We start from the raw sequence: 23,481 nt of genomic DNA on the forward strand, positions 1-23,481 counted from the left end.
AACCTCACCCTCACCCTAACCTCTTAACAGTACCCTGTCCTCTATGAACATCTGTAATCACAGAGTCCCTCACAGGTCTTTCTTTAAAGATTGAGATGGCAAATGCCGGTAAGTTTCCTGGCTCAAATCTAGGATTTGCCGTGAGCCACAATTACTTTCCTCTGCAGCCCGCGTGCTGCAACCACGGAAACCCGGGCGCCTGGGGCTTGCGCTCTGCAGGAACAGAAGCCGCCTCACCGAGAAACCTGTGCACGCAACTGAAGAGTGGCCCCTGCTCCCTGCAAATAAAGAAAGCCCGTGTACAGCAACAAAGACACACAGCACAGCCAGAAAAATAAATGAATACAATGTTTGCAAAGCTTCAAATTTTATGTAAGGTACTTTTATTCATCTCCTACTCACTGTATGAGGATGGCCGTTAGAACATACTTACTTTGCCTGCAGATAAGCAGAAAAACGATGGAATCTGACAATATTCTTTTTCCCACATGATTTCCAAAACCAAGAGGTAGGTGAGGACAGACCCAGTCCCTGTTTCTGGACGAGAGAGTGGTTTGTGGGAATTGTGGAGGAAGGGGCAATCGCTCCTCGTTTGGGACTATTTCTTCCAGGGCATTGGAAGCCATGGGATTTCAGGACGTCTAACCTCAGCAAATAAGGGCGAGGTGACCTGAGTCTGAATCCCCCCACTGGAAGCCCAGGCTCTGGGCGCTCCCTGGACAGAGGAGGCGGCATCTCCGCTGCCTGAGGGCCCAGCGAAGGCTCTCACGGCGCTGACACAAGGGAAGCACCAGGTCTGCGTGCCCTTCAAGGTCCACGTACCACGCCAAGCCCCTCTGTGACCCAGGGGCGGTGACGAGACAGCTGGGACCGTAAACATTGACGGAAGATCGTCCCTGTTGCCTCATTTTCTGAAAATTGTACCTTTAAGAAACACTTTTAGAAATGATGCAGGGAAGGACATGATTTCCTGAAAATGATGCAGTGTAACTCAGATTGAAGATGTGAGAGACACATCCAACCACAAGGAAGAGAGAAATAATAAGGAAATAAATACAAACACTCAGGCAGGCAAGTGTGCACACAGGACGTCATTCAGGGCCGGGCAGACGCTGGGGCTGTGCTCTGCCTGGGGGTCGTTGTCCCCGATGCCCCACAGACCAGAGTCCACCTGTGCTCGGGCCTTGACCAGGTGCCTGGAGAGCTGTCCTCGCCCTCCCCCGGCTGCCGCTGCCGCTCCAGCCCCGCCAGCTCCTCGCTGGACGGCTCTGCGCCCCTGGTCCTCGCCCGCGGGGCACGGAAGACCCTCCGCAGAGAGCAGGCCTTGAACGTGGCGAGCAAGCCGTGGGTGGGTGGCTGGCTGGCTGAGGGCTGGGGCATCCGTGGGCAGGTCCTCCACTCGCACGTCGTCGGAGAGGTCGTCCAGGTTGCCAGGGCGGCGGGGAGCGCGGTCCAGAACGAGCAGCGCTTTGAACGGGGGCGCGTGTGTGGCGCAGTACCTCTCCACCGGGGCAGGACAAGTCCCCGAGCCGCTCCTGGAAGAAGCTCCTGGTGACCCGGGCCCCCTGTGCGAGCGCCACAGCGCGGGCATGTTGGGCTTGGAGAAGCCCCCTGAGCGCACCCGGGTTCTCCGCGAGAAACACCAGCAGCGGCAGGGTCAGGAGATCGCGGGCGCCTGTGAGCCCAGCGTCCGGCGTCTCTGCCGCGGAAGGGCCCGTCCTGCTGGGCAGCCGCCTCCAGAACAACCGGGTCTCCTCCCCACGGAACACCTGCCGGGCCGCGTCGCCGCCGTCCGGGATCAGTCTCTGCAGCGGCGCCAGGCATCTGCGCGCAGTCGGTGCAGCGCCTTCAAGCGCGCGAACCAGCCGCAGCTGGTCTTGAAGGTCTCAGGCCCAGCCCCGCGCCTTGCGCCCGCTTGAGCTCCGCGAGCAGGCTGCGGGCCTTCTCCTGGCCCAGCACCGCGCTGCCGGGCGCCGCGCACCTCCTCGGGTCCTCGATCCACACGCTCAGCAGCCACTCCATGATCTCCATCACCAGGCTGCGGCCGTGCGTCAGCCTGGCGGTGGCGCGCGGTGTGGATGCTTGCGAACTCGCTCGGATCTTGTCCTTGTCGCGGATAGTAGCCACGGGGGTGGCGGACAGCCCTTGAGTCCTCCTGATCCCGCTGAACTTCTCTCCGGCTCCAAGAGCCGCAGCACCTCGAGCTTCACCTGCAGGTCAATGGCCTTGCAGTCCCCCTTCGCGCTCTGGCGCTGGCGCGCACGCGGCGGCCTCTCCAGGGCGGGCTTCAGGCCCACACCGCTCTCTCCAGCATATTTCTGCTCCCACCTTGTGGCTGCCGATTTCAGGACCGCTGCCGCCCCTGCCCCGGCCCGCTGCAAAACGGGTGACGGCATTTACTGGTGCTAAGTGCCCACGGGCCTGGGGGAAACCATCAGAGGTCACCAGCTGGTGTCTCGCTCTAGGTGGGAGATTTCAGGCCATATCTGGCCAGAGCTCGCTGCTCACTGGATGGATTTTTGCCCAACGGACCACAGAAACTTCACCAAAAACCCACTGCCACCTGCCCGGGCTCCCAGTACTCGCAGGCCTCAGTGAAGCCTCCAGGGTGGCAGGACACACCGCAAACTGATGTCAGACCAACCACAGAAATTACCAGAGGTCAGAGCTTGGCCCCAGGGACGGCAGCCACGGTGCACGACCCCAGCTCCCCGTTAGGCAGTGGCCAGGCAAAGGAGAGGAGCCAGCCAGCCAGCGGCGGCTGCCACGTCAGGGCCCTGACTTACCAGACGTGAGCCGTGTCGCTAAGGGTGTCAGGACTCAGGGATTTTGTTTCTGGGTGTGTTGTGGGTTTTTTTTTAATTCACTTATTTTGGGGCCATGCCACAGGGCATGTGGGATCTTAGTTTCCCCAACCAAGGTGGAACCCGAGCTCCCCGCTGTGGAAGAGCGGAGTCCTAGCCCCTGTACCACCATGGACATCCTGTGTTTGTTTCTATGGAGGCAATGTTTGTGCAGAGGAAAGCCGCCCAGACGGCGTACTGCAGGCCCTGCGTCCTTCCACAGCCCAGTGCTCAGAGGCAGCCCCGCAGTCAGGACGGGTGATGGGAGCCTGACCCGGGAGCACCCCAATTGGTCTCAGAGTTGCCGGCAGGACACCAACTGAGCCCGACTCGGGCAGGTCTGGCAAGGCTGCTGCAGATGCTCCCAGGCCCGGCAGTGTCTCAGGAACACCCAGGAATGGCAGTCGGCAGTGGGGAGGGCCGGGGTGGGTTCCCCTCTCCCCGCTCATCAGGCCACGCTCCTGGGCTGGTCTGCTCTCCTTCCTGCATGTGAACAGGTTCCTCTCATCATGGGGCAGACCCTGGGTTACCCACCAGGATCACAAACATGCAGGAGCCCCTGACAGAGAGAGATGTTCTGGTCCCATCCAGAGGACAGGCAGACCCGGAGTGAAGAAGAGCCCAAGAAGGCAGAGCCAAGATAATGGTGTGTGTCTCAGAATGACAGGCGAACAGCAGCCCTCGTGCCCCATCAGCCTGGGCAGACGACTCCAACAGAGCCACTAAAGGCTGGGGCTGCCTGCACCACTGGAGGGGAGCCCGGCACGAATGAAGTGACAGCAGTGGGCTGCAGAGTGTGGATGGGGCTTTCTTTTGAAACATCTATGTGGCCCACGTTCACGCACACATCCATGTGTGCACTGCCCGTGTGTACATGAGGGACGAAGGACACACAGTGGGTGACAGTGACCATCTCCAGGGAGGCAGACTGAGTGTGAGGCATAAACTTTATACACTTCTGCTGAGGTCTGAATTACTATAGAATGCACCTACATTTTACATTTTTCTTTAGAATCGGAAGACGTAAATAATCAGCACTGTATTTCTATCTTTGTCCAACAAAAACTGCTAAACTATAGTAAGTCCCCTACATAAGAACAAGTTCTATTCCAAAAGCACATCTGTAGGTCCAACAAAGTTAGCCTAGGGACCTAACTAACACAACTGGCTACACAGTACTGCAACAGTACTGTATTTAGTACGGCTACATAATACTATAATAGCACTGTATATAGTACTGGCTACAAAGCACTGCCATAGTACTGTATATAGTACTGGATACATAGTACTGCCATAGTACTGTATATAGTACTGGCTACACAGTACTGTGATAGTACTGATATAGTACTGGCTACATAGTACTGTGATAGTACTGTATATAGTACTGCCTACATAGTACTGTGATAGTACTGAATATAATACTGGCTACACAGTACTGCATAGCACTGTATACAGTACTGGTTACATAATACTACAATAGTACTGTATGTAGTATTGGCTACAGAGTACTATAATAGGTTTATAATACTTTTCACATAAATAATACATAAGAAACACATAAAATAAAGAAAGCATCTTTAATCTTACAGAATAATACCTTAGAAAGTATAGGAGTATAGCACAACACCTGATTAGAGGGACTGGCATGGGTGAACAGGCAAGAAGTTACTGGTGGAGCTGGGCGAGGAGGGGGAGCTGGCAGAGAGAAGGACCATCAGCAACGGAGACGGCGGGTGGGCTGTGACGTCACTCAGGCCTGACTTCGAGGCACAGGTTCTGGCTCCTTGCTGGATTCAATTCCATCTCCCTCTTTAAAAGCCGATCCAGGGATGTCTGGGCAGTGGCTCTTTTCTTCTCATCATAGATGACACGGTAGCACTGGATTGCGTTCTGAATGGCTGCCTCAACCTTCATGTACCGTTCTACATTTGGGTCCTGGGCCTCAAAAACGAACAGTGCCTCCTCAAACAGAGCGAACCCCCTGGCCATGTCCTGCATGGTGAATCTCTTCAGCTCTTCACCTCGTTCTTCCTCCTCCTGTCTCTCTTCGTCCTTTCTCTGGGCCTCAAGTTCCATCAGGTCTTCATTTGTGAGCTCCTCGTGTTGCACGGCAAGGAGTTCAATGAAGTCATCCTCCTGCAGATCCAGCTCCAGCTTCTCACTGAGGGTCACTAAGTTGCTGAAGACCTCTCTGGACTCCTCATCCACCTTCTCGAATTCACGAAAATCATGAACAAACTGTGGGCAAAGGTTCTTCCATACACCATTCATGGTGCCGGCTGTAACCTCACGCCAAGCAAAATCAATGTTTTTTATGGCTTTGTAGATGTTATAGTCCTTCCAAAATTGTCGCAAGGTTGTTCCTGACTCATCACTCGCCTTTACTGCCTGACGAAAAGTGTGACGTAAATAATATTTCTTGAAAGTTGATATAACTCCCTGGTCCATGGGTTGGATAAGGGGTGCAGTATCCGGTGGGAGACGCACTACTTTGACGTTGGGATGAAAATCGTCCATGAACGGGGGGTGGCCTGGAGCACTGTCAAGCAACAAAAGAATGTTGAATGGGATGTCCTTCTCCAAGCAGTATATCTCTACCTCTGGAATAAAGTGGTGGAAAAACCAGTCCTGGAAAATGGCCTGTGTAACCCAGGCTTTGGGGTTACTCTTCCACACAACAGGAAGAGAGCCCTTGGCTATATTTCTAAGGGCTTTTGGGCTCTCTGAATGGTAAACCAAGAGAGGCTTCAGCTTCATATCTCCAGAAGCATTGCCACCAAACAGCAGAGTCAGCCTGTCCTTTGCTGCTTTATAACCTGGCATCAACTTTTCCTCCTTACTGATGTAACTTCGGTCTGGCATTCTCTTCCAGTACAGTCCTGTCTCATCCACATTAAAAACCTGCTCTGGTAAATATGCCCCTTCATCAATAATTTCTCGAAGGATCTCAGGAAATTCCCGGGCAGCAGCCACATCTGCACTCACTGCCTCGTCACTTACTTTTACACTGTGAAGATTGGCTCTGGCCTTGAACCGATAAAACCAACCACAGCTGGCATTAAAAGATGGGCCGTCTGATTCTTCGCCGTATTTCTTCTTCAGGTCTTCATACAGGCTTTTAGCTTTCTCTTGAATCAGCATTATGTTGAGCGGGGCTCGACGCTGATGCTGGTCCTGCAACCACACACTGAGAAGTTTCTCCATCTCCTCCATCGCTTTCCCACGCCGCTTGGATATGATCGTCGACATCATCGACACAGCAGACTTCACGTGTTCCAGGATCTTGTCCTTGTTCTTGACAATCGTGCCAATGGTTGAACGGTTCAAGTTAAACGAACGAGCTACGTCTGTCATCTTCTCACCTCGCTCCACTCTCTCAATTATCTTCACTTTCGTTTCCATCGTTATCGCATGGCGCTTCTTAGCAGTACCAGCTACATCACCGCTGCTCTTACGCTTGCTTCCAGACATCCTGGGCTTGAAATAAAGATACTGTACTACTGTACTGTGAAGTACACAAAACACACAACCCCATGTAGAGGCTGCACACATGTGACAATGTACCCCAGACACATGAACTAACTTACGTGACGGGACATGCAAACACATGTTCACATCTTTAAAAGTCTGCAACTGGCAAATTCACATACAAGGGACTTACTGAACTCTGTATATGATGGTGTGAGCCTGGACCAGGGTGCCAGGCAGGGGCCAACCCAAGGGTGAGGGACCAGGGGCGGGGGGCCAGGGGGTGCTGGGCATAGCTGCTTACGGTGACCTTTCCAGGGCTGGGGTGAAGAAGGGTGGGGGGCAGAGTTCAGCAGGATATGGCATCTCTGACTGTGGAGGACTCACAGCTCACCTGAGCTCCATCCGAGAAGGGCTTAGCTGGCTCTGCGAGGTCTCCAGGCTGTTGGTCCTCAGGAGGGGCCTGGACCAGGGCTGAGGGGGAAGGGGAGTATTAGTGTCTGCAGCCCCGCCCCGCGGACACAGGGGTCGGACACCCAGAGGTCAATGTGCAGCTGGACACTGGCCGGGAACTCAAAGTTGGATGAGACCTCGCTGCCCTCAGACTCACAGAGGGTGGCAGCCCCTTCTGACCCGCACACGTGTGATCTCGAGAGCACACCCAAGGCCTTTGAAACCCAAGTCACTGAAATGCCAAAGAAACAGTCATCAGATGCTTCCTTCGGCTACAGCTGGGTAGTCGGTAAAGAGCTGTGTCAGCAGGCCTGAGCTGTCCAAGCCCTGCACACTCCCGGCAAAAGTCTGGCCCTTGATCTGCTCCCAGTAGGGGACCTCAAAGCCCTTGGAAGATTCTGCCTGGTAACATCAGGCAAGACCCCCGGGGGACAGCACCCTAGGCATGCTGCTGCACATGACTGCCTGGGGAACTAAGCATGACCCACACAGCTCCCACAGGACAGGACTCTGGAATCTCATGCCTGGTGTCTCACAGACTGGGCACCTGTTCCCATTGCTGACTTTAATCTGCATCCTTTCACTGTAATAAACGACAACCAAGACTATAACAGTCTTGTCGATTCCTGCAGCTCCTAGCAAATCACGAAGCCTAAGGGGTGGTCTTGGGGACCCTGAATAAAAACATCTGTCTGCACAAACAAAGTATACATAAGTTCACATGAGCATTAACCCTAATAGCCAAAAGGTACCAACAACCCAAACATCCATTAACAGTTAAAACAAAAACAGACTGTGCTATAACCATACAATTGGATATGACAAGGCATAAGAACGAATGAGATACTGACATACCATACCATGAACGCTGAAAACATTACGCTCAATGAAAGAAGCCCATCCTCTAAGCCACATACTGTATGACTCCATTTACTAAGACATCCAGAGTAAGAAAATACACAGAGACACCAAGCACGTTAGCGGCTGCCAAGGCACTGGGAGAGGGCAGAACAGGGAGTGACCGCTGCTGGGCACAGAGTTCATTTGAAGGTGATTACACTATGGTGTTAGACACGGGTAGTGGCTGTACAACCTCGTGAATGTACCAAAACCCATGAACTAGACGATTTTTTGACATGTGTGTTACAGCTTACTAAAGATGGGTTTTTGTTTGTTTGTTGAAGTGCTATGGTTTCCACCCCTTGATACAAGGGGCCAAGCAGGCAAAGGAGCTGCACAGACACTGAGTGAATGAGTACACAAAGCCCACGGGGACCTGATGGCTGTCACCAGCCATCTCTCCCGCCTGCTTCGTGGCTATCACCTCCTCAGGTGTGTAAGTGCACATCCAGACCAAGATGAAGACATTGTACAGCACAAACCGCAAAGCCACCCTTGGCCGGGCTTTCCCCACTCCCTCCAGAGAAACGAGGACACCCTACTTGTGACTGGAGGGTCTCATCATCCAACTCTCAAACCAGACTGGACTCCACCAGGCCAAGGACCTTGCTCTCTCCCTTCCCCACTGGACCCACAGGGCTGGCACATGCCATGCACTCAGTGAATTTTCCAGGAAGAAAAAGAAGAAGGCTCAGAGTACCCTCAGAGGGGGGAAATGCCACGGCAACTGCAGGCTCGCACCTCTGGGAGGCTCACAGGCTAGGAAAGTCTTCAAACAGGTCATGGCTTCTGAGCCTTCTTCCCAGCAATGAGGACACAGAGGGCCGGGGCACAGTGAGCAGGCACTCAGGACCTACAGTCATGGGCTGGGTCCCCCTGCACATTCCCCTGCCCCAAGCCCAGTCCCTGGGGCTCACCAGTCTCCTGAAACATCTGAGCGAGGTCCTCCACGAGCGCCACAGCCTCCTCGCCGCTCTCGGGGCACTGGGACTCCACCCAGACCCGGGTGTCGGGGGGCAGCACGCCCAGGAACTGCTCCAGCACCAGCAGCTCCAGCATCTGCTCCTTGGAGTGCACCTCGGGCCTCAGCCACTGGCGGCAGAGCTCCCGGAGCTGGATCAGCGCCTCGCGGGGCCCCGCGGCCTCCTCATAGCGGAAGCTGCGGAAGCACAGCCGGGGGTCCCAACCGAGAGCAGGCAGGGGGGTGTGGGGCTGAGGCTTGGAGAACGGTTCCGGATCCCACGGGACGTCCTCGTCCTCCTCCACCTTGATGATCACGAGCTCCTCCTGACCGAAGGGTGCCGGGTCAGCTGCCATGGTGAGGCGTGGGGAAGCTGGCCTCCCCGTCTTCACTCAGCCACACGCACCGTCTTCCTGGGAAACACACACACACACCCAATCAGGGCTGTGGACCACCCACACCCCTCCACCCACTTACACCCTGCAAGGCCACTTGCCGTGAGGGAGAGCATCCCCAAACCCGGCCACCTGGGCAGCTGGTGGAGGACACCTTGTACTGAGAACCTGGTTAGGACAGTGAGGGAGAGGGTCCTGGAGGGAAGCCTTCAGGAGTTCAGGCCAGACTGGGCCAAGGAGGAGGGCTGCTCCTGGGGAGGGAGCGTGGACATGTCCAGTGTCTCAGTGACAGAAAACCCGGTCAGCAGCCAGGCAGAGGTGTTAGCGGGAACTAGCGGAGGCCCAGTGACCAGGGAGGGTCCCAACCCAGGGACCAAGCGCACAAGTGCAGGATGCAGTCTGCGGGGCGCTGGAAGGAGTGACAGAAAGGAGAAGTCCACGACGGCAGCTGGGGACAATGAGAGCAGCCACACAGGCAGAGCAAGAGCGGGCGCCTACCCTGAGGGCCTTCCTTCCTTCACCTTAGGCTCCTTTGGGGCCCGGTCCTGTTGAATGGTAAAATTTCCAAACAGCAAACAGGAGCTACTGCTGTAAGTGTTCACCAAAAGATCCTGAAAACCAGCAATTCCTCAGCTGGCAACTCTGGGGAAAGGAATTGGAGGAAGACATCTGCTTTTCCTTTTGTAACGTCTGCAAAGCATCTGAATTTCTATCTTTCCACCGGTCATTTGCTACCACTGTAACTTAAGAACATAGATCATTTTCCGTGCCAACGCATGGCTTTAACAGGGTTTGTCAGGGATCCCCTGAGCCAGGCCGCTCAGTCCAACAACGCCCAAACACCCGGGTTCTGACCCCCGAGTACCCTGCCTAGACCCGCCTGCACTCTCACCTCAGGGGGGCACGCGCGCAGGTGCAGTGGGAGCAGGGAGGTGCCCTGAGCTGCAGAAATCCAGGAAGACTTCTCAGGAGAGGTGCGTTTAGGGGGAGCTAGGCGGAAAAGCTGACCCAGTGTGTCCACAGAACTGGGAACCGCCGGCCGGAGGCCCAGAAACTCCGCCAAGAAAGCGACCACCGCGGATGCACAAGAACTGACCCTGAAGCGCGGCGAGAGCCCAGCTCCTCGCGGATCACTTCCGGCCCGCGACTCGCTTCCGGGACAGGCCCAGTCCCACCGGACTCCATGTCCCAGCAGCCCCCGCGCTGCCGATCCGGGGAAATCGCTGAGGGACTCAGGAAGCGGGTGGTGCTCCTCCGCCCTCTTGTCCCGCGCCCTCTGGCCAGCTGCATACCCTGCCTCGGGCTTTTCCCCACGCGCCTGCTGTCTCCCGCGGACTCACTGCCCTCGGGAGCTACGCCGGCTGGCGTGGAACAACGTCACCGTGCAGAAAAGACGACCAAACACCCTGGGGTCCCAGGACCAGTTTTCTGGCTGCCCCACGGACTATTTCCGAAGCCTTGTTCCCACCCCCCCCTCGCCCCCTCTCCCGAGTCCCCAGCCACCTCCCCACGACGCTGCACGCTAGCCAGCGGAGGTGAGTTGAGGTAACCCGACGCTTCTGCAGCTCTGTGACAACCTCCCGCGCCGGGAAGTGGAATTGGCGCGAGTCCCGCTCCGCCTCTGAGGCCCGCTGGGAAATGTAGTCCTTGGCTTGTCACAAGACCCTCCCAGCCCAGCTGCGGATACTACATTTCCCAGGGGGCAGCTGGGGAATGCAGTTCTTCAGGGCCCCGAGACCGGTGCTCCACTGCTCTTTGGCTGAGGTCCGGTCCTGTCCCTGGTTCTGAGGAAAGGAGCCGATGGGTCGACGCGCGCACGGCCTGTCCACCATGGCCTGCCTCACGACCTCACCTGCGTCTCTACCCCTCCCTCCGTTAGGATGTGGCATCTCCTCGCACTGGGTCCTGTCTCTTCCAGCCGCTGGGCCACACTCTGGCTCCACCGGGGCTGCTTCTGCCTCCCCGTCCACAGGCATTTACCAGCCACACAATGCTGGGCCGCCTCAACACGTCCCTGTCTGATGCCTGGCATTTTGAAATGACCGGCTTCCAAAAGCTGGGCACCACCTCCCAGAAAACCTCCCCTATCGGTCCCGCTGGATTTGGGTCCCTCCCCGGTCACCCATCGTAGCCATTGTCACACAGAACGTAACCGCCTCTGGACTGGCAGCTCTGAAACCAATCTCTCCCACCCAGGTCTCCCCACACCCAACATGTTACAAATGCCCATAATTTGTGTAATTTATTAATATAGTCAGTCACCAGGCTCTTCAGCAAAGCGCCTTCTCTTCTTGCCATCCCTTTTGCTGCTCTTGCCAGGAAAGCAGGCCAGGGGCCACATCTGACCTTTCTCCCTGGAAGGCTGGACCCCTGCCGTGGCTCAGGCTGCTTTTATGTGCTGACAGCATGCCCACCACTGCAAGTGCTAGCTGAGTGACAGGAATGCTCTCTCCCAACTTCACTCTTGGTGTGTCTGCGTGTGCATGTGCACATGTGTGTACAAGTAGGTGTGTGAGCATGCACGTGCACCCACACAGGCACATGCAGATACCTGTGTTGAAAGGAGGCCAGACAGCCATGTCTCACCACCTGGGGCTCATCTAGTTGGGGTACAAGAACACCTTCCCTTGCAGACTTTGTGTTGATAATCCACATGGTATGTCTTCAGACTCAGGCGGATACCCCAGTGTCCGTCAGACATCACTTTGCTGATAAAGGTCCGTATGTCCATCTAGTCAAATTATCATCTTTTCATCTTTTCGGATGTGAGAGTTGGACCATAAAGAAGGCTGAGCGCCCAAGAATTGATGCTTTCGAATTGTGGTGCTGGAACAGACTCTTGAGAGTCCCTGGGACTGCAAGATCAAACCAGCCAATCCTAAAGGAAATCAACCCTGAATATTCATTGGAAGGACTGATGCCGAAGCTGAAGCTCCAATACTTTGGCCATCTGATGCAAAGAGCCGACACACTTGAAAATGACTGATGCTGGGAAAGACTGAAGGCAGGAGAAAGGGGGTGACAGAGGATGAGATGGTTGGATGGCATCACCGACTCAATGGACATGACTTTATGCAGACTCCAGGAGATAAAGGCATAGCAACCCACTCCAGTATTCTTGCCTGGAGAATCCCGTGGACAGAGGATGCCGGTGGGCTATAATCCATAGGCTGGCAAAGAGTCAGACATGACTGAAGTGACTTAGCATGCACAGCACCAGGAGATGATGGACAGAGAAGCCTGGTGTGCTGCAGCCCATGGGGTTGCAAAGAGTCAGACACAACAGAGACTGAACAGCAACAAGGGGACAGAACAACAAGCTGAACGTTGAGGCCACTGAACCCCCAGGAATGACTGAGTTTTTACAAAGAGCTCTAGATCTGGAAGACCATCAGAGTGACAAAAGTTCGGCCTCAGAGGCTAGAGGGAAGCCAAGATAACCACAGCACAGAAACCCAGGGAAGAAAAGATCTCCAAAGCAAGGAATGGTGCCTGGTATCAAAAGCCACACATGCCCATAGGCTCTGGCACAGTGCAGGCTCAGACAACACAAGTCATAGAAGCCCAAAGGGGTGAGGATGGCATGGAAGGTGAGCCAGAACAGTAGGAAACCCCCATCCAGAACTGGTGGGAAGTCACAATAGGGCACGGACAGTCAGGGCTCGCAAACAGGAGAGGCTCGTCTCAACCATGGCCCCTCACCACAAGGAAGGCTGCTCTGGTGGGCTGTACTTGGCAACTGCTGTTCTATAGGGTGTGTCTCTGACATGGATGGGCACTCCTGGGTCCCGCAGCTCATCTGCCAATCAGAAAACACTGCCCTCAAGCCTAGTGTTCTGTGTGCCACTGTACAAAGTTGGCCGTGCATGAGGTACGAAAACCATGAGTCAGACGTGGCAGGGTCTACCCTCCAGAAACAAAACTCATCAGACAAAGCACATCTGCAATCAGGCCCAAGCCTCAAATCACACAGGTCATTTAAAGAGGTCTGTCCTTCAGAGTCTGTGCCGTGGCCACTCACCCACCCTCTGTGGGCCCCACCTGGGCTGAGTGCAGGCTTCCTGACGCTTTTGTTGCCACCATCAGGGGGCCTCTGGAGGCCCTGCAGCAGCCCGAGCCTGTCGCCTCCTTTCCCGGAGCAGCTCCCGGAGGTGGGCAAGGGCACAGTGGACAGCCCGGGCCACCCACAGGCTGCGCTCCCGGTTGGGATCGTTCTCTGAGAGGACCTGCAGGCCAGCAGCGAAGTGGGACAAGGCCCGGGCCAGGTGCTCTGAGCACAACGCAACCACAAGTGTGTCCTCGGCCTCTGCACCCGCTGTGGCCTCTGACTCCGGTCTTCTAGAGGCCAGGCCCTTCCCACACTGGCAGGGCAGCCGAGGGCCACAGGCGTGCCCACCGTTCATGCCCAGGGGGGTGGGCATGGGCTCCCCGCGGGCCTGCAGCAGATGGCTAACATCGGCCTCAGCCACGTCGCCCAGGCCTATGCGGCTGGCTAGTGTCTCGATGCTGCGGGGGAGCTGGGGCACGGCGCTGGGCTCGGGAGCACCAGCCAGCACGCACTCGGGCCAGAGCTTCCTCCAGGCACTGTTCATGGCAGCGGGCTGCAACTCCGCCCAGGCCTCAGCGATGTTGTCCACAGCAGTCATGACAGTGTAGCTGCGCCAGAACTCCCAGATGGAGGGCCGGTCTGCACCGCCCATCTCCTGGGCCAGCTGGCTGAGCGTGCGGCGCAGATACTGGGCCTTGAAAGCAGTGATGACACCCTGGTTCATGGGCTGGATCAGGGTGGACGTGTTCTTGGGTAGGAACTCGACCCGCACATGGGCTGAGAGGCCACCCAAGTGGGCAGGGTGGCAGGGCGCACTGTCCAGCAGCAGCAGGGCACGGTGTGGGAGGCCATGGCTGGCACAGTAGCTTTCCACAGCAGGGCAGAAGCAGCTAGTAAACCACTCCTGGAAGATGACAGGCGTCAACCAGTCGTTGCGGTTGGAGCGCCAGACCACAGGCAGGCTGGCCTTGGAGCAGCCCCTGAGGGCACGCGGGTTCTCCGAGGGGTACACCAGCAGGGGCTTCAGCTTGAAGTCACCAGCCGCATTGCCACCGAGCAGCAGGGTCAGGTGGTCCTTAGAGGCCTTGGGCCCGGGCCCAGCTGTCCCCTCCAGCGCCAGAAGCATGCGCTCAGGGAGCCGCTTCCAGAACAGGCCCGTCTCGTCCACGTTGAAGACCTGCCGCGGTGAGTAGCAGCCCTCCTCCAGGATGGCGCGCAGCACTGCTGGGTAGCGAGCGGCAGCCTGGGCGTCGGCCACAGCGGGCTCCTCCGTCAGCAGCACGTTGTGGCGCACCTTAAACCGGGCAAACCAGCCGTTGCTGGCCCCAAAGGTCTTGGCCCGGCTGCCGCCGCCCTGCTCGTGCTGCAGCTGGGCGAAGAGCCGGCGTGCCTGGTCCTGGATGAGCAGTGTGCTGACCGGCAGGTTCTGCCGCTTCTGCTCCTCGATCCACAGGCTCAGCAGGCGCTCCATGTGGCCCATCAGTGCACCCCGGCAACGCGTGAGCTGCGTGGTGCAGACGGGCGTGGCTGCCTGAGAGCTGGCCCGGATCCTGTCCTTGTTGACACGGATGGAGGCGACCGTGGAGGTGGCCAGCCCCAGGGCCCGGGCAATCTGTGTCAGCTTCTCCCCCTCCTCAAAGCGCCGAAGTACCTCCAGCTTCACGTGCAGGGTGATGGATTTCCGGTCCCGCTTGGCACTGTGGCGGAGGCCAACCCCGAGGGGTGCCTTCCCCAACCTTTGCGGCTGGGGGGGCTTCAGGCTGCCTCCCTGAGCCATGCATCTCAACACACTCTCTTCCCTCTGCCCGTCGGCGGTACCCAGCGTCGTGCCACAGTGGCCCCTGGGCCTCTCCTGCCACTCCATCTCTGCCTGAAGAGGGGAACACACGGGAGTTACTGTGAGTCCGAGAGAGCCGAGACCAGCACCTGGCCCTCCCGTGCTATGACCTAGAGCCCACAGCCCTGTGGCCCACTGCCTTGAAGGCAGGTCCAGTCCCTTCTCTCCCTAATGCGAACCAAACTGCATACACACTTCTGAGCATTCTTTGCAACCAGAGAAGCATTTCACTTAGTTTTCGTTTATGAGGTCAAAAAGGTCTGCTGGAGGGCAGCAAAGGTGACACAGACATAAAGAACAGACTTTTGGACACAGTGGAGGAAGGAGAGAGTGGGATGATTTAAGAGAATAGCACTAAAGTATATACATTACCATACATAAAATGGATAGCCAGTGGGAGTTTGATGTAGACACAGGGAACCCAAAGCCAGTGCTTGGTGACAACCTAGAGGGATGTGATGGGGAGGGCATTCAAGAAGGAGGGGACATATGTATACCTATGGCCAATTCATGTTGCTGTTCAGCAAAAGCCATCACAATATTTAATTGTCCAGTAATTAAAAAATAAATGAAGAGGCTGAACACATCAAAAAAACAAAAACATCTGTCAGGTGACTTTGCTCTTCCCCCAGCAAAACTCTTGAAACCATAAGGGAATGCGAAGAGAGTCTAGAAATTCTGATCCACCTCCAAAACACTGATGAGCAGAAGCATCTCCATGCTTCTCTTGGTATGAGAAACTGAATAATGCCTCCTAAACACATCCACATTCTAATCCCAGGAAACAATGAGTAAATGACCTTTCAAGGCAAAAGGGACAGGTGTGATTAAGATAATAATCTTAAGAGGCAGAGATTATCCTGGGTCATCCAAGTGGGCCCTACACAAATCAGGGATCCGTGTAAGAGGACGCAAAAAATTTCACTCACTCAGAAGACAATGTGAGAAAAAAAAGAAAAGGCAATGTGACCACTGAAAACTAGAGCTTCAGAAGGAACCAGCCCTGCCAATACCCTGATGTTAGCCCTGAATCTGAATACTGCAGATTTCAGAGCTCCAAACTCTTAATAAACTTGTGTTGTTTGAAACCACCAAGTCTGTAGTAATATGGTACAGCCATGACTGGAAACTAACACAGAAGGGAACTTCCTTAAATCATGCCACCACTGTGGAGCACGTGGGGACAGAGAAGGTGGTTCTCCACACAGCAGCCAACTTCTCCACACAAGTCAGGGGGGAATTACCTGGCGGTCCAGTGGTTAAGACTCCACGCTTTCACTTCAGGAGGCACAGGTTTGATCCCTGGCTGGAGAACTAGGATCCCCACAAGTTGCAAAGTGCTGCCCTCCCCACCAAAAAACCAATGGCGCCTCTGCTCAGGGTCCTCCCAGGCCTCCCACCCCGAGTCAAAGCCACAATCATCACCAGCTGTGTCAAGGGCCTCTAAGCCTCCTTCTCTCCTTTGCTTACTCTGACCACATCCTTAGGGCAGGCTAAGGGCACCCCCAGCCCAGGGCCTTGGCTACTGTGGCTCTGGTGCACAGCAGGGCGCCCTTCCCTCTAATAGGCAGGGCTTATTCCCTCTTCTGCAGGCCTTTGCTCAAATGTAACCTGATCAGAGAAGCCCTCCCCACCTTTATCATGCATCCATCACACACTGCCTCAGGGCAGGAGCTGTACCTACAGAGTACTCCAGCTGAGTCCCCAGCGGGAGAGCCTGGCACTCTGGTGGCATTCTATGGTCATGTGCTAACTTATCAAATGAAGCACCCTGAAGGGATGCTTTGTCCCTTTTGCATTTCTCAGTTTGTCCCTTTTGCATTTCAAACCATGTGAAAGTAGCACCTGGTCAAAACAGTAAAAGTTTTTTGAAGGAAAACTTGTGAAAAACAAGGACAGGTACCTGACAGGTCTTTGTGTTTTGGAGAGTGCCTATGGCACCCACGAAGAGTACTTCCAGGGACCCAAAGGTTGCACCTGGGGTACAGAAGCGTAGGCACGGGGAAGGCTTCCAGGAAAAAGGCACCGAATTCCGAACAAGTCACGCGCCCATCCCTCTCTCTCCATATCGATGCCTTCGCCTCCTCACCCACAATTTTACACTCCTCCGTATATTCACACATTCTCTCCCTCGCCCTCTACAAAGTCCCCAAGCCCGCCGTGGAGGGAGGCGCGAGACTACATTTCCCAGAAGGCGGCGGGGCCGCCTAAGACTCCCATTGGCCCCTTTCCCGCGCGTCCGTTCCCTTCTCCCCACGAGAGCTGAGTGTATGGGCGCCTCGGCCCCTTGCCACGGAGCCCCGGCTTCCGCGCGGCCGACGGCCCTCACCTCCGGACCGCGACATGGGCCGGCTGCCTCAAATGGGCCGGCGGGGCTGCAGAGCCTCCTCATCTCCTGCCTAATTCGCCGCTTTCCAGAGGCGGACGAGCCCAACCTTCATCTTTAGCGGCGGAGGCGGAGGTTGCCGGGCGACGACCAGGATTGGAGGGGGCCGCGTTGGTCCCGCCTGCTGCTGTGTCCGGTCGCCCAGGGCCTGCTGGGAAATGTAGTTCTATGAGGAGCCCGCCCAGACCTAAGTCCGAGCGGGGGAGCTCAAAGCCCTGTCTATACAAGGGTGACTTTCTTGCCTATTAATTTCCTTCTCCTGTCTTTTCTGCCGTCTGCTTTCCATCACTTTCTTTTTTCCTTCCTCTTTCATGAAATTTTTAATAATCTACTTTTCTTATATGTATGCTAGTAACCTGTGAAATGCCAGGCTGGATAAATCATAAGTTGGAGTCAAGATTGCCTGGAGAAATATTAATAACTTCAGATATGCCAATGATACTACTGTAATGACAGAAAGCAAAGAGGAACTAAAGAGCTTCTTGATGAAAGTGAAAGAGGAGAGTGAAAAGCCTGTTTAAAATTTGACAAAGATCCGTATAGTCAAAGCTATGTTTTTTCCAGTATTCATGTATGGATGTGAACGTAGGACTATAAAGAAGGCTGAGCAACGAAGAATCGATACTTTCGAGTTCTGGTGTGGGAGAAGACTTGAAACGGAGCAGGATATGGTCCTTGCCCCACCACCACCACCACCACCAAGTCCTGTGCCTGCCTTTTTTTCTGTGGAAAACTTTAGTCAAAGAATAAGTTTAATCAGAGATGAGAGAAATGCTGAAACAAAACAAAGGAGACTAAATAATAATAATGTAGTCATTAAGCATAGTCATGGAGAAGGCAACGGCGACCCACTCCAGTACTCTTGCCTGGAAAATCCCATGGACGGGGGAGCCTGGTGGGCTGTGGTCCATGGGGTCGCTAAAAGTCGGACACGACTGAGTGACTTCACTTTCACTTTTCACTTTCATGCATTGGAGAAGGAAATGGCAACCCACTCCAGTGTTCTTGCCTGGAGAATCCCAGGGACGGAGGAGCCTGGTGGGCTGCCGTCTATGGGGTCGCACAGAGTCGGACATGACTGAAGCGACTTAGCAGCAGCAGCAGCAAGCATAGTCAAGGACCTTTAGTTTTTCCTCAAGGGCTATAGATAATATTCTGAGCCATATCCTGTGAGATGTCTTATAGATATCAAAACACCAGGTGGGAGAACTACATGATGACCAGACTACACCAATGATATGAGCTGCCACAGTTCCAAGAACTGGCTGCAAAGAAATGGGAACAAATGGACCCTAGAACTGAAGATTCACTATACCTAAAATAACCAAGATCATGTTGGTCAGACCACTGATAACCAATTTGAAGATCACTGTTAGAGGTGACCGGAGAAGGCAATGGCACCCCACTCCAGTACTCTTGCCTGGAAAATCCCATGGACGGAGGAACCTGGTGGGCTGCAGTTCATGGGGTCGCTAAGAGTCGGACACGACTGAGCGACTTCACTTTCACTTTTCACTTTCATGCATTGGAGAAGGAAATGGCAATCCACTCCAGTGTTCTTGCCTGGAGAATCCCAGGGACGGGGGAGCCTGGTGGGCTGCTGTCCATGAGGTCGCACAGAGTCGGACACGACTGAAGCGACTTAGCAGCAGCAGCAGTTAGAAATGACTGTGCCATTTCTGCATGTAGCCACCCCCCTCCTCTGTCTATAAAAGCTCTTGCCCCCTGCTTGTTGGGGGTGAGGGTGGGGGTGGGAGTCCGCCTTTGGACAGATGTCTGACACCCTCCACCCCCAGTTGCCAGCATCTGATATGAAGCAAACGTTCCTTTCAACCAAGCTGGCCTGTTTATTGGCTTTTGAGCGGTAAGGAGATGGACCCACCACACATTCTTCAGTAACAGATTTTTGAGAGTCCCTAGGACTGCAAGGAGATCAAACCAGTCAATTCTAAAGGAAATCGACCCTGAATATTAACTGGAAGGATTCATGCTGAAGCCGAAGCTCCAATACTTTGACCACCAGATGCAAAAACCCGACTCACTGGAAAAGACCCTGAGGCTGGGTAAGATTGAGAGCAGGAGAAAGGGGCGATAGAGGATGAGATGTTTGGCTGGCATCACTGACTCAGTGGATATGAGTTTGCACAAACTTCAGGAGACCACTTTGGGTTCCCCACCAACATCAACTTCCAAAGTTGATACATATTTTCAGCGCTTTGAAGTTCCAACTCTACTTCCTCATGGGACTCAACATCTTGTTTAATTTCTTCCCATTCTCCATATGGGTTTGATTTTTTTTTAAATTGTATTTATTTGGGCTGTGCTGGGTCTTCATTGCTGCACAGGCTTTTCTCTAGTTGCAGAGAACAGAGCCTACTTTCTAGTTGCAGTGCGTGGGCTTCTCGTTGAGGTGACTTCTGTTGTGGAGCATGGACTCCAGGGCTGTGGGCTTCAGTAGGTTTCCCAGGCTCTAGAGCACAGCCTCTATAGTTGCGGTGCATGGGCGTACCTGCTCTGTAGCATACGAGATCTTCCCAGACCAGGAATCGAACCCAGTCTTCTGCACTGGCAGGCAGATTATTTACCACTGATCCACTATATATTTTTTTTTCTTTTTTTTAATGAGTTTTGGATTTTCCTTCATTTGGACCTGATGAACTCTTCCTTTAGGTATTTGTTTTCTTTCTGGTTCAGTACCTTTATCACTATTTTTAGTTTCTTCTTTAAACTTTATTTTTAGCTTCTTCCTTAAACTATTTTTAGCTTTTACATTGCTATAGAGACCTTTCCTTCCCCTCTCCCTTTTTTGCTTCCTGTTCCACCATCAGTAACTATGTGACTCTGATAGTTTGGACTCTTCCAGGGTACCAAGAAACTTTTAATTGACTTTACTAGATAAGAGATCACCAGACTGTGGAATGAAATCTTCAGGATTTTTCCATCTGGATTCCCCTGATGGTTATAATAATATGTATAACCATCTTCACTTAATCCTTCTACCCAGTCTTCACTGCTGCTTTTTTAAGTTTCCTTGAAATCCTTCAGGTTTTTCCCACTGAGGTCCTCCTGTGATAAGATCATGATAGAAATGGTAACCCTCAGAGATAACTCATTCTGCCCATCTGGCCTTTGAAGGGTCTTTGTCCTCCTGCTGATTTTGATGCAGAGATGAATGGAATAGCACTGGTCACTAACGATATGCTTGGCTCTGAAATTTCTGACTCTGAGCCAAACCTTTTCAAATCCTGTTAGTATCCCTGCAGGGCAGCTACCTCCACTGCAGCAAACTCCTCTGATCCTTTTTCTTCTTCCTTTCCCTTCTCCAGGCTTTCCTGTTTAATCTCACATATCCTCCTTGACACATTTTCTTTATGATTCTTTCCTCTTTCAAGAAAGTAAACACTAGGCCTATTGTACACTATCAAGCACCTGCAGTACTCACAGAATTTCTTTGGTTGTGACTCCCAGTAGTCTTCCATGGACTGGACCAGCCGCTCTGAGGGTCATCCCCAAGCCTGGGTGAGGCTCACATTCCCTATGCGGGATGAGTTGGGGCCCAGCTCACCGAGAGGCCCACTGGAGCCTCTGAGCCGGGACCGGGTCTCTTTCTTTCCATCATCCTTCGTACCGCCTTCCTTCCCTGGGTCTTTCTCACTGTTTTCTTTCTTCCTATCTGTTCCACATTCGGGGAGAAATGGTTGCCTTCAGACTGTCAAAATTTTAATTTTTGAAACCGCTAAAAACAAACTCAGTGAGCACGTGTCAAAGAGGTATTTACCGCCGGTAGGAACTAGCAGGATGACACAGGTAGTTCTGGGAAGGTGAGAGAGAAGAAACAACAGAGAAGGTGAAAGAACAATCAAACACTGAAATAATAGCGCAAAGTCGGATTGTCGGTGTCCCACACAGGAGTGGGCAGGCATCTTAGTGTCCTACAGGGTGGTTAAAAAAAAAAAAAAAAAACTTGGGGTACCCTTCTCTCCTGGTCAGAAAGCATTTACAACCTATCAACCTTTTACAAGTTAGCATCTAACGTCACAGTATCTGAACTCTGATCAAAAGAGTTGCTTCGCTTAGGGAATCAGACAACCTGAAGCAGTCTTACTAGAGACGGTGCTAGGACTTCGAGCCATTTTTTCTCTTATCGGCAAGTTTTGGGTAAGTTTCCTTAACAAGTGTCCCTCCTGCTCCGTCTGTCTCTCTTCTTGCTGTCACCCTTCTCTGAGCCCTTGAAAACTCTCGACCCATTTCACTCTATCTCCAATTTCTGTCCACATCTTTCCTCTTCCTTCTGTACTCCTGATCCTCGTCTGTCCCTTGAATCTCGCGATCTGCACGTCTCGCTGTAAATTGATTCTCCCTTTGTCTCTCCTTTCCCTCACCATCCCGGCCCTGATTTCTCTACCTCTTGTTAACTGTTCTGACACACGTCTGACCAGCCCTGACTCTCTGATCTAGGTCTCTGAGAATAGAAAGCCCTCTCCGCTGTCTGTCCTGCCTGTGTCTCTGTCACTATGTGTTCACTTACTTTCACTCTCTCCTCGCTATCTCGCTCGCTCAACATCTCTACCCTCACCCCACCTCTCCCATCCTCTCAGACACCAGCCGGTACACGGGATTGCCCTGGAAACCACCTGCTCAGCCCACCGGTTACCGTGGAGACGCCTGGGGCCCGCCTACCGCCGATGACAACAAAAGAGCGTCAAGGGGCCGCGCACGCGCGCGGAAGGCCAACCGACCACACCGCTCGGGCCCGAGGCCCCTGCTCTCTGTAGGGCGGATGGAGGGATGGGGGGATGGGGGGATGGGGGGGGAGGGGGAAGCGAAAATGGCAGGCTCGCTTGCGGTCCCCAGGGCGGAGGAAGGGGTGACCCAGTCTCGGCAGGGAGTCTCCATGGAGACGGGGGCTGAGGGCGTCCTAGCGAGGGCCGTGATTGGTGCAGAGCCCTAACTCCCGGAAGCCCCGTAGAGAATTCGGGAAGCTTGCTGGGGAGCATGCGCTGCCCGGAAGGCGGTGCTGGGCGCATTTCCCCGAGAAGCTTGCTCGCGTCGACGGGTGCCGGGACGCCTGGAAGTGAGGCTGGGAGAGCGGGGAGACAGGGCCCCGAGAGTGGCCCAACCGTCCGGAAAAACACTGCCCGGCACCATAGCGGGAAGAGGGTGGAAACTGAGGCGAGCGTGAAAACAGGCGGGGGGCGGGGGCGCGAGGCGGCGCTGGCGCTGCTGCGCGGAGCACTCTGGGAGCTATAGTCTGGCCCGGAGGGGAGGTCGGCGAGTGCGCACGCTCGGGAGCGCGGTGCGGCCAGCTGAGCGCCAAGGTGAAGGCGGGGGCCCCTGGGCCGGGAAGGTTTGGACAGGGACCCGGACGGCAGCCCTGCGGGGCGCGGGCCACGGGGCAGGGGCCTGGCGCTCCCTGCGGACGGGCCCGGGGTTGTCGCGCGCCGAGCAGCAATCACCGCGGGTTGCCACGGCGACAGAGCCTGGAGTCCCCGCCCCGTTTCCATGGCGGCTCCGGGATCTGCCCCGGCTCCTTGAGGCAAGCGCCGCCCGCCCGGGCTGCTATTTGATGTAGTTCGGGAAGCTCGGCAGGGTCGCGGAGGCCCAGCCTTCCCCTGGGGTTTCAGGCCGACTTGGAGCCTTGAGGAGCCAAGGTCAGACTCACGGGATCAGGCGGCCTCGAAATCGAACGTAATAAACGCCGGTTTCTTCCCAAAGCTCGCACCGTACCTCCAGCTGCAGGAGCAACGCGAGTGGAGCGGGGGTCGCCCCGTTTGCAGACGGGGGAGCGGAGATTCACAGTGGCACAGCGACATGGCAGGATTACGTGGCAAATAGGCTGGGTCGGGATCTCCGGCTCTCCTCGCAGGCTCCGAGGCCAGCGGTCTCGGGCCCCTGACACCCCTCTCTGAAACGCCATCACCCGCTAGCCCCACCTGAGTCAGGAGGTCGAGGAGATAATGGGGCTCATAAAAGGGGGCTGGATAGGGGGAGGATGGCGTCAGAGTGCTGTGCCCTACAGTGGGCCTCGCACAGGTGTGGGCTGGGGCCGCTGGACGGGGGCTGCCCTGTGAAACCACGCTAGGGGGCAACAGTTGGAGAAACGGTTTACGCAGGAGAGTGGATGGCAGTGATGGGCCGGCGCTGGCTGGGGCGAGGTGGCGGTGGTGCGGACGCCCGGCGGTGGGGGTCG

At 54.8% G+C, this 23,481-nt stretch overlaps 2 protein-coding genes across 10 annotated transcripts; both read right to left on the reverse strand.

Annotated features, from left to right (window-relative positions):
* Positions 1–4,406: 4,406 nt before the first annotated feature.
* LOC106701534 (tigger transposable element-derived protein 1-like) lies at positions 4,407–10,505 on the reverse strand. 5 transcript variants are annotated; one of them, XM_070386894.1, is made up of 5 exons: positions 9,913–10,505; positions 9,542–9,662; positions 8,582–9,038; positions 6,706–6,785; positions 4,407–6,335 (listed from the first exon to the last, which is right to left on the reverse strand). In XM_070386894.1, exons 3-5 carry the CDS (start codon positions 8,979–8,981, stop codon positions 4,590–4,592), a joined length of 2,226 nt encoding a protein of 741 aa, XP_070242995.1. In that variant the 5' UTR covers positions 8,982–9,038; positions 9,542–9,662; positions 9,913–10,505; the 3' UTR covers positions 4,407–4,589. The 5 variants fall into 5 exon arrangements, with proteins under 5 accessions (XP_070242995.1, XP_070242994.1, XP_070242998.1 ...); XM_070386893.1 differs by having other exon boundaries at positions 9,519–9,662; XM_070386897.1 differs by having other exon boundaries at positions 4,407–6,320; positions 9,519–9,662; positions 9,913–10,500.
* Positions 10,506–11,370: 865 nt separating this feature from the next.
* On the reverse strand, positions 11,371–23,156 carry LOC102267942 (tigger transposable element-derived protein 1-like). 5 transcript variants are annotated; one of them, XM_070386911.1, is made up of 4 exons: positions 23,019–23,155; positions 20,734–21,104; positions 17,235–17,439; positions 11,371–14,938 (listed from the first exon to the last, which is right to left on the reverse strand). In XM_070386911.1, exons 3-4 carry the CDS (start codon positions 17,295–17,297, stop codon positions 13,103–13,105), a joined length of 1,899 nt encoding a protein of 632 aa, XP_070243012.1. In that variant the 5' UTR covers positions 17,298–17,439; positions 20,734–21,104; positions 23,019–23,155; the 3' UTR covers positions 11,371–13,102. The 5 variants fall into 5 exon arrangements, with proteins under 5 accessions (XP_070243012.1, XP_070243009.1, XP_070243010.1 ...); XM_070386908.1 differs by lacking the exon at positions 23,019–23,155 and having other exon boundaries at positions 20,734–22,631; XM_070386909.1 differs by lacking the exon at positions 23,019–23,155 and having other exon boundaries at positions 17,235–17,442; positions 20,734–22,631.
* Positions 23,157–23,481: the final 325 nt, after the last annotated feature.

The sequence above is a fragment of the Bos mutus genome, chromosome 18 (genome assembly GCF_027580195.1).
Source record: "Bos mutus isolate GX-2022 chromosome 18, NWIPB_WYAK_1.1, whole genome shotgun sequence".
NCBI classification, from domain to species: domain Eukaryota; kingdom Metazoa; phylum Chordata; class Mammalia; order Artiodactyla; family Bovidae; genus Bos; species Bos mutus.